This window comes from Zingiber officinale, chromosome 5B, assembly GCF_018446385.1.
Source record: "Zingiber officinale cultivar Zhangliang chromosome 5B, Zo_v1.1, whole genome shotgun sequence".
In the NCBI taxonomy this organism is placed as follows: domain Eukaryota; kingdom Viridiplantae; phylum Streptophyta; class Magnoliopsida; order Zingiberales; family Zingiberaceae; genus Zingiber; species Zingiber officinale.
Window position 1 is genome coordinate 65,211,500 of NC_055995.1, and position 14,217 is coordinate 65,225,716.

The 14,217-nt window shown below is 37.5% G+C and overlaps 1 protein-coding gene across 1 annotated transcript; it reads left to right on the plus strand.

Moving 5' to 3' along the window:
* Positions 1 to 2,554: 2,554 nt before the first annotated feature.
* LOC121984465 lies at positions 2,555 to 11,035 on the plus strand. Its single transcript, XM_042537398.1, has 2 exons — positions 2,555 to 5,077; positions 10,086 to 11,035. The coding sequence occupies exons 1-2, from the start codon at positions 2,556 to 2,558 to the stop codon at positions 10,090 to 10,092; spliced, it is 2,529 nt and encodes an 842-aa protein (XP_042393332.1). The 5' UTR covers position 2,555; the 3' UTR covers positions 10,093 to 11,035.
* Positions 11,036 to 14,217: the final 3,182 nt, after the last annotated feature.

The window sequence follows — 14,217 nt, forward strand, 5'->3', positions numbered from 1 at the left end:
AATTTTCTATTTTCAATCTTGTTGTCCTTTGCATTGCTTTAATCTTGCTGATTTAAATCTTGCATTTGGATTTTTATCTAGGATTTAGTTTAAAACACCACAATTCCACTTTTAAGAAGAAAACCCAAAAAGAACCCAAGAAGACATTTGGATCTAATTCAAGCATTCACTCACTAGGTTCCTCGAGAAAAATCAACTTGGGCCCTATACTACATAATTCTTGTGCAAATTTAGGGTTCTAAAACATTACGTTAATTTGATAAGTCCATTTGTGACATGTAGAATTTTAGGCTTATCAAATTTTGGCGCTGTTGCCGGGGAACACTAGAGTTTTAGTTGTGTTTGTTTGATTTTGGATTGAGCAGAGTGCCATCTTTTCTTTACTTTCATTGTCTTGATTTATTGTCTATCTATTTGTTTCTACTTGTTGATTGTGGTTTATGACCAGGTCTTCATGCAATAAATTGCTTGAGCTTGATCCAGAGATTGAAAGAACTTTTAGAGCTTTGAGGATTCAAGAGAGAACACCAGAAATTTCTGAAAGTAATTTTCAAGTTTTGGATATTTCAATGGCAGAGAACAACAGAACTATGAAGGAACTTGCTGCTCCTGATATGACTTACAAGTATTCTTGCATTACTTATCCAGGCTTGTCAGTGGATTTTGAGCTCAGATCAGGTTTAATTCATTTTCTTCTTAAGTTTCAAGGCTTATCAGGGGAAGATCCTAACAGACATTTGCATGAGTTCCATGTGGTTTGCTCTACTATGAAACCACAAGACATTTCAGAGGAGGATATCAAGTTGAGAGCCTTCCCATTTTCATTGTCAGGATCAGCAAAGGAATGGTTGTACTATCTTCCAGCGGGATTCATTACGAGTTGGATTGACATGAAGAGGGCATTTTTAGAGAAATACTTCCCAGCTTCTAGAACCACAACTATAAGGAAAAACATCTGTGGTATTCAACAAGTTGTGGGAGAGACTCTTTATGATTACTGGGAGAGGTTCAAGAAATTGTGTTCAAGCTGTCCTCAACATCAAATTAGTGACCAGTTACTTGTTCAATATTTTTATGAAGGTTTGTTACCTATGGATAGGAGCATGATTGATGCTGCAGCTAGAGGTGCTTTGGTTAACAAGACTCTAGAACAAGCAAGGGAGCTCATTGCAAATATGGCAGAAAATTCTCAACAATTTGGGAGTAGGGCACTTACTACTAGAGGAGTTGGTGAAGTTCAAACAGTATCAAATGAGCAAAAGGAGATCAAGAGTTCATTGTTGGAGTTGACATCTTTAGTCAAACAAATGGCGTTGAATAGTGCTAGCCAAATTTCATCTTTTCCAGTTCAAATGATGAGAGTTTGTGGCATTTGTTCGAGTCAAGAGCATACTTCGGAATTATGTCCAAATCTCCATCAAGATGAATCAATGGCGGCTATATCAAGACCACAATTTCAGCAAAGATATGATCCAAATTCTTCCACCTACAATCCGAGTTGGAAGGATCATCCAAATTTGAAGTACGGGAATTCCTTCTACCAACAACCACCTCAAAATCAGAATGTACAGAATTTTCAGCAATTTCTGTTCCAAACCAATTCCAGCATCAAAATCAGTAATTTTAACATCCTAATCAGTTCCAACAGCAATCATATGCCTCTTTCCATCCACAAAATCAGCAACCAAATTTTCAACAGCAAATTCAAAATTTCCAGCAACCTACACAAAATTTCCAACAATCACAGAATCTCCAGAATTTCCAGCAATCTACACAGAATTGGCAACAACCAAATTCTTCTTTTTCTTCTCAACCGAGGTCCTATTCAAATCAAAGTAGTAACAATAGTTCAAATGCAGCAAGTACACAGCAGCAACAAAAGATGGAGGATATGATGCAGCAGATTTTGCAACAACAACAATTAGCTTTACAGCAGCAACAACATCAACAGAGGACTGACTGATTCTTCTTTGCAAAACATTGAGAGACAAATTAGCCAATTAGCAAGCAACATAAATCAGATGCAAGCCCAATGATCAAGTCAATTGCCTTCACAAACAACTCCAAATCCTAAGGGAAATGTTAGTGCATTGACTCTTTGAAGTGGTAAGACAACTTCAGAATTAGTGAGGAATATTCCAGGTGGATCAAATCTGGTTTCATCAGGTTTAATTCCAGCTTCAACAAATGTTGTGCAACCTCCAGATTTTGTTCAAAATAAGTTAGATTCTACTGCAAACCAGCTTCGGAATTTTCCAGCATCTTCAGCCCAAACAGATTCTGCATTACCTGGAAATGTTGGTGTTGTTCAACCGAATTCTGCACAGCCAATATTATCAGATTCTACTCAATTAGATGGCTCAGGAAAAGTAGCAACAGCAGCTCAGGATTTGGACAGTAATTCACAACAGCAAGGTGTCGATATTCACATCCCTTTGCCTTTTCCTCAAAGAAAAGTTCAGCAAAGAAAGAATGTAGAGGAAGAGAAAGCTAGAGAATTTCAAGACCTTGTGAATTTATTCATCAAAGTGGAGGTGAATGTGCCTTTGTTGACAATGATTAAGCAAATTCTGAAATATGCTAAATTTCTCAAGGATCTATGTGTTCACAAAAAGAAATTGAAGGGGAATGAATTGATAAGCATGGGGAAGAATGTTTCAGCCCTTATTCAGCTTGTTCCTAAAAAATGTGAAGATCCTGGAGTGTTCACTGTGCCTTGTGAGATTGGAAGTTGTGTTTTCGAAGATGCCATGTTGGATTTAGGAGCATCAATCAATGTGATGCCAAAATCAGTCTTTCAGTCACTTGGAATTAGTCCTCTACAGCAGACCAGAGTTGTTATTCAGCTAGCTGACCATAGCCAAGCTCATCCAGCCGGAGTGATTGAAGATGTGTTGGTGAAGGTGAGAGAGCTTATTTTTCCTGCAGATTTCTACATTCTGGATATGGAGGGAGATTTACTTGCGAATAGATCTCCACTCATTCTTGGTAGGCCATTTCTGAAGACTGCAAGAACGAAGATTGATGTGCACGCTGGAACATTATACATGGAGTTTGCAGATACAGTGGTTCAGTTTAGTTTATTTGATGCTATGAAGCACCCGTCAGAGGACCACTCTATTCTTAGCATTGATATAGCAGATGAGTTGATTAGCATGGATTTGACTTTTGGCCTTGAGTCTCGGCTGGATATTTCTGAGGGTGAGGAGTGCCTATATGATTCTAAGGTTTCTACTGAAAGTGATGGTAATGTGGGAGCAGTTGATGTGGAGCTCGTTGGTAGTTCAAGTTCATTAGAAGGCGAATATTTAAGTGTAGGGGATTGCATAGAGGAAGCAATACCCCAAGAATCACATATTTTGATTGAAGTGTCACCTGAATCAAGAAAAGGTGAATATGTAAGTGTAGGGGATTGCATAGAGGGAGCAATACCCCAAGAATCACTACAGTCAGTTATTGATGCACAACAGCCAGAGTTGAAGCCCCTTCCTGAACACCTTAAGTATGCATTTTTGGGAGAAGGACAACAGCTACCCATTATTATAGCTCAGAATTTAGAGCCAGAGCAAGAACAGAGATTATTGGGAATTTTGAGACAGCATAGGAAAGCTATTAGGTGGACACTTGCTGATATTCCTGGTATCAGTCCTTCGATTTGTATGTATCTGATTTATTTAGAGGAGGATATGAAACCAGTGAGACAACCACAGAGAAGACTTAACCCATTGATACTCGACGTTGTAAAGAAAGAGGTGACTCGACTTTTACAGGCTGGCATTATTTACCCTATTTCTGACAGCAAATGGGTAAGTCCAATTCATGTGGTTCCCAAGAAGTCAGGCATTACAATGGTAGCTAATGAGGACAATGAGTTGGTGCCTACTAGAATTCAGAATTCATGGAGAGTTTGTGTGGACTATAGGAAACTGAATCAGGCTAGCAGAAAGGACCACTACCCATTACCTTTTATTGATCAGATGTTGGAGAGATTGGCAGGGAAGTCCCACTATTATTTCCTTGATGGATATACAGGATATTTTCATATTTGCATCTCTCCTGAGGATCAAGATAAGACCACCTTCACTTGCCCCTTTGGTACATTCGCTTACAGACGTATGCCTTACGGACTTTGCAACGCACTAGAGACCTTCCAGCGATGTATGGTAAGCATTTTTGGTGAGTTATTAGAGCATTGTATGGAGGTTTTTATGGATGACTTTTCGGTTAATGGTTCATCTTTCGATGCATGTTTGGAAAATTTATCTCGAGTTTTGAATCGTTGCATTGAGACAGATTTGGTTTTAAATTTTGAAAAATGTCATTTCATGGTTGAGCACGGCATTGTTTTGGGACATGTCATTTCTAGGGAAGGTATTAAAGTAGATCCTGCTAAGATTAATGTTATATCTTCTTTATCTCACCTCGCATGCGTGCGGGAGGTTCGAACTTTTCTTGGTCATGCAGGTTTCTATAGAAGATTCATACGTGATTTCAATAAAATTGCCCTTCCCTTGACTCAGCTACTGCAGAAGGATGTGACTTTTCATTTTGATCAGAAGTGCAAAGAGGCTTTTGAGAAGCTGAAAGAAGCCCTTGTTATAGCACCCATCATTAGCCCACTAGATTGGAGCCTTCCTTTTGAGTTAATGTGCGATGCTTCAAATTATGCAGTGGGAGTTGTACTTGCACAGAGAGTAGATGGAGCACCACACATTATTTGTTATGCTTCAAAGACTTTGGATGTTGCACAAGCAAACTATACCACAACTGAAAAAGAGCTTCTCTTTATTGTGTTTGCTTTGGATAAATTCAAATCATATTTATTGTATTCTCATGTGATTGTATTTTCTGATCATGCAACTCTGAAATACCTCCTCAAGAAGCCCGATGCGAAACCTAGGTTGATCAGATGGATGCTTTTGCTCCAAGAATTCGACGTGGAGATACGCGATAGGAGTGGAAAGGAGAACCTAGTGGCAGATCACCTGAGCTTGATTGAGGGAGAAATTGACCACACGGATATTGCTGATGAGTTTCCAAATGAGCACCTCCTACAGCTACACGGTGAGATTCCATGGTATGTGGATCTGGTTAATTTTTTAGTAGCACATGTTTATCCCACACAATTTTCAAAAGCTCAAAAAGATAAATTAAAAAGTGATTCAAAATTCTATGTATGGGATGATTCGTACTTGTGGAAGTTTTATAGTGATCAGATCATTCGTAGATGTATTCCTGATTATGAGTTTCATTCTGTACTTACTTTTTGCCATTCATTAGCATGTGGTGGGCATTTTGGACCCCAGAGAATTGCTAGGAAAGTGTTAGAGTGTGGATTATATTGGCCCACCCTATTTCGCGATGCATATATTTTTTATAAATCATGTAATAGGTGTCAGCGAACTCGAAACATAGGCCCTAGGAATGAAATGCCCCAACAAACTATGTTATTTTGTGAAATTTTTTATGTTTGGAGAATTGATTTTATGGGTCAATTTCCTGTCTCTTATGGATTTCTATACATTTTATTGGCAGTTGATTATGTTTCCAAATGGGTGGAGGTCATTCCCACCAGAACTGATGATTCTTCAGTGGTTGTTAGTTTTGTCAGGTCACACATCTTTTGCAGGTTTGGAGTACCCAGGGCGATCATCAGTGATCAAGGGTCTCATTTTTGTAACAGACACATGAAAGCCTTGCTGAGCAAATACGGGGTTGTGCACAAGATTTCTACTCCCTACCACCCTCAGACAAATGGGCAAGCTGAAGTGTGTAATAGGGAAGTTAAATCAATTCTTGAAAAGACTGTTGGACCAAATAGGAAGGACTGGAGCAAAAGGCTTGATGATGCATTATGGGCTTATAGAACTGCTTTCAAGACCCCTATAGGAATGTCTCCATTCAGAATTATGTATGGAAAAGCTTGCCATCTACCAGTGGAGATTGAGCATAGGGCATATTGGGCAGTGAAAGCATGTAACTTTGATACTAGCACTACTGGAGAGGAAAGGAAATTGCAACTTCAAGAACTTGAGGAGATTAGACTGGAAGCCTATGAGAATTCACATATTTACAAGGAAAAGACTAAGAAATTTCATGACAAGCACATTGTGGTAAAAGAATTCAAAATTGGTGATAAAGTGCTTTTGTATAAGTCACGTCTGAAATTGATTAGGGGTAAGTTGAGATCCAGATGGGAGGGCCCTTTTGTGTTACTAATATTTTTCCCTATGGTGTGATTGAGATACAGGAAGTTGCTACTGGTCAAACATTCAAAGTAAATGGCCACCGACTCAAGAAATTTCATGAGGGAGTGAATGTGCTAGAGGTGGATAGATTGGACCATATTGACGCCATTTACCCAACTTGAAGGGGAGTGTGTTCCATCTTACCTTTTACTTGTCATTTGTAGATATCATTTCCTTTACCTTGTTGCTAGAATAACTCCTTGGTTTTATGCTTTTGATGATGTTGATTTCAGTTTTTGAAAATAAATCCTTCATTGTAGATATCATCTTTTTATGCTTGGTCATTTTCATTTCATTTCCGCAAAGAAGTTTTAGGTTTAGGAATAAATTGTACCCCCTTTACAATTCTTGATATCATGTTAGAGATTTAAAAAGCAAGTTAAATTTGAGTGTTAAGTTTTGGGACTTTGTTGCTTGAATGGATTCTAGGATTGCATTAGGTTAATACTTAGTGATGGATTCTAGATTGATGAAGTGAAATGATAACTTTTGCTTACCTAGTGAGGTTTGAGCCTAATTTTGTGATGCACTTGTGGTTTTTGTCACTCTAGAACTTGCTCAAGTCTTTTAAAAGCCACTTGACTAGAGATTAAGTCATCTTTATGAAGGTTATTCAATTTTCACATTTCCCACAAATTGTCTTTGCTACTTTTCTTTGCATGAATCATCATATCTTTTTTCTATCCTAATGTTTTATTTCTTTGGATGTGGTAACTTGGGATGTTATGTGATGATTTCATTTTTGCCGAGATGGACAAAAGAATAAGTGTGGGGGAAGTGTTAAATGCTTAGTGTTTTGAGCTTTGGATTATTCTTCGGAAATTCAATGTGTTACAAGATGAACTTAAGAAAAGATTTAGGGCAATGGACATTAAATGTGAAATGCAAGTTGCAATTCGGAAATGATTCTGGAAATTGTACAAATGACAGGCTAATGAAGATTACTAAGTTTCGGAAACATTACTAAATCTGGAATTTGCAGAAATTTGCAGGAATGGTTGTACAATGCAGAAAAATATAGAAATCTACAACAATCTATTTGGAAATGCAGAATTGTGTGCCAAGGTGTATCAAAAATCAGGAACAACATTTGAATAAGTGAGAAGTTTGAGTGAAGCTCTGGGAATGGAAGAAACAAATGGTATTCTTGTGCTTGATTTACCTCTATAAGTTGTATATTCAGATTACAAGAATTTGAATTGCTGAAATAAGGGACAAGTGCAGAAAAAAATTTCAGTCTCAAATTTTGAATTGATCCGTCTTAGCTATATCAGAATGTGAATCAAGCTATTATTGAGTGAATCTTAAATGAAAATGCTTGAAACTGCTGTTGGAGTTCATTGGTATGCCAATTTTCTTGGACCAGATTCCTACTGTAAGCTTAGCTTCTGATTTAAAAGAATGAAAGATCAGGTGAAATCAAAAGTATGGTATTGAGTTTGAAGCTGGAATCAGAAAAAAATCATAAAGAAATGGAATTCAAGGTAATCAGATTGGAACTTTGGCAGGAAGTGCAGGAAAAAATCCAGAAATCAGAAATGGAAGGATGAATTGTGCTAAGCCTTTATACTGTTTCAAAATTACAACACTTGGATTCAAGTTCAATTCAATTTAATGTCAAATGAATTCCTCCCTTGAGGCCAACTCTTTACGATTCAAACCTTAATACTTTCAGTAATTCTGATTTGCAGTGCTAAATGGAATTGAAGTTTTGGTAGCTGGAATTTGTGCACAACAGAATGATGCTCAAATCTACAAAAACATGCTCAAATATGAACATTCGTGCTGTGCAAGAATGGAAAGCTAATGAAGACCACTAAATTTGGAACACCATTGAATTGCTAATGACATCTTTCATTAAAAATTGCTGGAAGGCAAAGGAGTTACTGAGTTTGCTGAAATATGCAAAATGCAGAATTCTGCAAAGAGCTATGCAGGGATGTTTTTAGAGTGCATAAATATCTTTTTGATTAGAAGGAATTGAAGGGCAAGCTAACTATGATTGATTGATAAGAAGACAACCTTTTGAAGGTTAAAGTTCAATTTTTGGCCGGAAATTCAAAGAAGATTAGGAAGAAAGAATTCCGGAATTTCAGCTAATGAGGCATTTTTTGTGTCATTTTGGAAAATGAGTTATGACAGGTTAGAGTTGTTTGAATCTGGAAATAATTGCAGTATACATCAATAGGGATCTTAAGAAGCGAGATGAAAAGGAATTGAGATTTTTTTATGGCTAAATGATGCATAGTTGACACAAAGTCAGGATGATGTATAGGAAATTTAGATCTGCACTTTGCTGTGCTAACTGAAGTTAAAAGTCATTTGTTCACTGAAAAATTGGAAGTTAGCTGCTTTTTAAGTGTTGATAAATGAAGAGCTTGCATCTCCATAGTTTAAATGAATTCTTGGCTAAGAATTTGATACAAAATAGTGACACAAGCTAAAACTTGAAGCTGAAAACAGGAAATTGAATTTGCCCATTCTGCAGTTGGGTTAGATTTTCTGAATCTGCAGTTGATGAAGGTATAATTCAAGCTGAATATAGTTAGGTCTTGCTGTGGAAAAAAAGCTTCAAAAATGGAGGATGTAAAAATGATAGAAGAGGAGCTGAAACTCATCAACTCATGAATTGGATTCTGATTTTCAGAATACAGATTTGGGCTGAGTTTACTTGCTATTTCTAATTTGAAATGAATGAAATTCATGGTCCTCATGATTCAATATCAAATGAACTATCTTCTAACGCTCAATTGGCTGGAAAATTTTATGGAAATGACCTTGTATCAGAATTTGGAAACTTAACTACAGATTCAAAATTGAAATTGCAGGCCTATATTAAAATTCTGTTTGGGCCAATTTTGATGAGTATTTGGCTATAATTCATTCCATTAGATGTTTAACTTTTGAAGAAATATACCAATTCGAATTTCTGGTTAAAACAAGGTGAATTCCTGATTTAGTCTTGCACTATTAAGTTCCATCTGAATCCTGAAATGCAGAAATATAAGAATCAGTTGCTGCATGAGGCAAGGGAGCTCAAGTGAAAATTATACCCATGATCAAGACCAATTTGAACACTTATTGAAGCTGAAGATCTGTTAACTGGGGAGATGAATTTTGTGCCATAAGATTGCTGCCCTGGTCAAAAGTCATCATCACATAGCTTCCTAGTACCATGTCTTCCACCTCTACTTGAAACTTTGTCTTCTTTATTGCTTTTCCAACACTAACTCTTTCATTTACATTTGATTTTGCTTCCCTTTACAATTGTTATAAACCTTCATAGTTGTGCATCTTGATATCTATGATGGTGGTGAAAATTAGATGAGAAGCAAGCATATGGTAGTGCTTTTGCCATGAGTAGCTTGAGTGATCTCTACCATTGCTAAGAATTGAGGTTAGGATGAGAGCCACTAAAATTACCTTGTGAGGATTAGATGTGTTATCATTATCATTTTATTCCTGATGGATGAAATTATTATGTGTTCGACCAAGGTAAGAATGGAGTTCATGATAGCTTGAGTTGTTGAAACTTAATATCCTAGGTAGCTTGCTTTAATAATTTTCTAACATGAATGAGAATTGTTAGGGGATACAACATTAGTTATTTCCTTAGTTTGGTTAACTTGTGCGAGACGTACAAGAATAAGTGTGGGGGATTTGATAACTCATTTATTTGGGCTCATTTTCTTGGTTGATATGGGGACTTTTTAGCCAATTTTATTTGCTACTTGACACAATTTAGATTGTTTGTAAATTGAGAATTATTTGGAGCTAAGTTTCATTTCATTTCTTAAATCATGATATATTCCTCACCATTTGAATTGGGTCTTGTAGGATATAGGAATTGATACATGATTCAAGTGAAGCCTAATCAACTCAAGAGGAGTTCAACCAAGTGGAGAAGGTTCACATTTTATTTGACTCCAACCAAATTCATTAAGCCAACCCATTGCTCTTGACCTAAGTTCAACCCTCACACCAAATCCCTAAATTCTCCCTAAACCAAATCAAGATTTACCCTAATTCCGGTAAAATTGGACCAAGGTATAAAGTCCAGAAAACTCGCGGATGAACAGTGGATGCGCCTGCTGTTCATCGTGCCAGAATTCTGAGTTCATGTTTTCTCGTCACTGCAGCCCCTATCCTTCTTCCTCCTTTCATCTCAAGCTACAAGATCATGACAGAAGCTTAAGGAGACTACTGGTCAACAGTCTTGCAGCTGGAATCTCGCCGGAGAGGTCTCAACGACGAGGTCGACGTGAATCTGAGTTTTATCACAGAATCTGCCGATTTTGCTAGAAACGATGAAGAAAGCAAAGTCGGCACTCCATCCTACATCAAAGACCATCGGAGGGGTTCTCTGGTGGTTTCCATTAGCATTTCGAATCATCCACAGCCCCACAAGTCATCTCAGAACTCAGATTTGCAGATTCCAGACAATCTGTGATTTCAGCTCGATTTGAATATGTTTTCAGCATCGAAGAGGGTTTCTTTGGTGAAGTTCGCGAGATCAAATTGAGCCCAAGTTCAGAAGTTTCTTCATTCTTCTCCTTTGATTTTTGGATTCGCAGATTGCAATTCCAATCTCTTGTGTGACGGCAAGAGGGTGTGGTTTGAGAATTGATATGGATTCAGTATGGATAGTTTAATTCCTTGCTATTTCTTAATAGTTTCAACAATTTCTTTATTTCTGCACTTTTGTTCAAGCAATTTCTGTTACTGAATATCTTGTCTTTGCATTTCTACTCTCTGGAATTTTGATTCTGCAACGTTAGTTTCTTCAATTGTCTTGTTCCTGCAATCTGAACTCTGCAAATTTTATCCTGCAACATTAGATTTAAATTCTGCAATTTTGTTCTTTATCTGATTTAGGAAATTTAGTTTATGAAAAGTGGCATACTTAGTATTTGCTCTGTTTTCAATCTCTCTGTTCGTTTCTGAAATTTTCTACAAATTCAAATTTCATTTTTGAAATTTCTGTTACATCAAATTTTCTGTTTTCAATCTTGCTGGCCTCTACATTACTTTAATCTTGCTGATTTAAATCTTGCATTTTGATTTTTATCTAGGATTTAGTTTAAAACACCACAATTCCACTTTGAAGAAGAAAACCCAAAAAGAACCCAAGAAGACATTTGGATCTAATTAAAGCATTCACTGACTAGGTTCCTCGAGAAAAATCGACTTGGGCCCTATACTACATAATTCTTGTGCAAATTTAGGGTTTTAAAACATTACGTTAATTGGATAAGTCCATTTGTGACATGTAGAATTTTAGGCTTATCAAATTTTCGAAGGTGGTCTTCTAGTGTTCCAGAGCTTCATCCGACGATCATCCGCAATCCACAACTTCCATCCTGATTCAGAGAGCTCTGGTAGCAGATTTCCAGCATTTTCGACCGTTCTTGGGGTTTTGGGTTGTTCTAGCTCGTCGAGGGTGGTCCGTCGGCGTTGTTGAGCACTCCTTGAATTGAGACGCAGCTGAGATGCTCCACTGAGGTCCAGAGTTGGGTGGTCTCGACGTTGGCACTCTTGTGTGACGGCAAGAGTGTGTAGCTTGTTAGATTGGTTGAGGGATTGGATCGGTTAGGGTTTATTTCATTTTGTTACTGTTTTTACAGCTTAGAACAGATTCATTTGAAGGTTGTTATGTTTTTAGCAAGTCATTTAGTATTTCATTACCTTGTTGTAGTTTAATTTGAGTTTAATTTATTCTTGGTTAATTGTTAGGTTGTTAAGTTTAAGCTAGGGTTTTAATTGGTGCTATAGATCAGATTTAATTACGTTTCGTTATTTCATATTTAGTTTAAGTGAGTTGATAGTTTACTTATAATGTAGGATGACAATGCATTATGGTTTGATCATTGGCACATAGTCAGGTTACATTTATGCATTAGATAATTTCATATTCGCTATGCTTTTTATTTATCCAGTTTAGATTCAAAGCATCAACCCCCCATTTTTATATTACAACCCCAAAAATAAGAATAAAATACGATCCTAAGATCACATCCTACCGTTGGTTCCTCGAGAGATCGATCCTGGGCTCGTTACTACAACGTTATTGTGAAATTAAGGGGTTCAGTGGAATAATCATTTATTAATTTGATTTACGTTAGGGCTCCAGCTATGGCAAGGAATGGTCTTCCAAGGATGATCGGTATCATGGGATCCTCCTCTATATCCAGAATAATGAAATCGGTAGGAATGATACATCCACCCACCTCTTCTGGCATGTCTTCTACTATTCCCATTGGATATCTACATGAGTGGTCAGCTAATTATAGTGTCATGGTAGTTAGTTTAATGTTCTGGAGTCCCAGCTTCTTGCATAAAGAGTATGGGAGTAAGCTAACGCTAGCTCCCAGGTCGTAGAAAGCTTTCTATATGAATTCAGAGCCAATTTTGCAAGGTATGGAAAAGCTCCCTGGGTCCTGAAGCTTTGGTGGAGTGTTCACCATAAGTGTAGTGCTACAATTTTCTGTCAATACCACGGTCTCGAAGTCACCTTTTTGCCTCCTGTTAGATAAAATTCCCTTTAAAAATTTTACGAACTTCGGCATTTGGTTCAGTGCATCTATCAGTGGTACTTCTATGCAGATCTCCTTGATTTTTTTTCAGGAAACGGTCAAACTCTTCGTCTTTCTGGGATGCTATCATCTTCTGAGGGAAGGGAACTATCTTACTCTATGGAGGTATTTGAAGAGTCTTCTCGATGATTTCTTCTCTACCCTTGTTCTGGATCTGGTTGGGCTCTCCCTCTAAGTCAAGTTCTTTCTGGGAGATAATCTAGGGATCTCCCAAAGTCCGTCCACTCCTTAGCTCGATGCAGTTGTAATGTTCTACTAGATTTATATCAGGCTTTCCTGGGAACATTTCCTGTGCTCTTGAGAAAGATTGAGCTATCTGGGCTATCTGGCTGTCTTGCATCTTTTAATATTTTTCAGAATCTTCCAGCCTCTGAGTCAGTTGCTTGATCTCATTCTTCATCTCTTTTTGTTCTGAGAGAGCTTCCTCAAGCATCTTTTCAATTCTGGACAGTTGTGAAGGTTGGTGTTGTTGATAAGTCTGTTGTCTAGATTGGTAGCCCTGTTGCCCAGGCTGATGACTTTGATGTGCTAGTCCTTGGTCCTGATTATTCCGGTATGAAAAATTGGGGTGGTTCCTCCATCCAGGGTTATATGTGTTGGAGTACGGATTATTTTTCCTTTGATTGTAGCTGGCTATTGCGTCACATTGCTCAAGTTGGTTCATCTGTGCCTGAATCGGCCCAAAGGGGCAAGTGTCTTGAGCGTGATCCGTACTTCCACAAGTGTCACAGACACATGCTATTGCATTAGCTGTGTTTCCTCCCGTGGAGTCAAATTTCTTGGTCAGAACGTCCAACTTTGCAGACATGAGTGTGACTGCATCCACGTCGAATTTCCCTGATGGCATATGATTGTCATGCTTCATACATATCATTTATTATACATGTATATGTTGTATGTTATATTGCTCAGGTGTTATGAGCAGATCTGTAGCTGATCCCTGGTGAGTTTACTGATCATTGCACCGTATATGTCGATTTCAGATTCAGTATATACATTTATTATGTCAGTTATGATTATATGCATTCCTTATGTTGAATATGACTATGAGTATTCATTATATCAGCTATGTCTAGGTGCATTCATTATGTCAGTTATGATCATATTCTTATTTCCCTGATGAGACTGTATACTTTGATCTTCATATTTTTATATAGACTATGCACTATCTTATATATTACCCACTAAGTGACCCGCACTCATCACCGCATTTATGTATTGCCTTTTTCCTCAGGTAGCAAGTAGTGATTATGTAGTCTCTTGGAGTATCCTATCTACAGGTCCCACGTCACATCAGAAGACGGTCTTTATTTTGCTATTGTTTTCTTACATATTTTCCTTATGGTATTGGCATTGTATTGCTGTTTAGCCGTGTT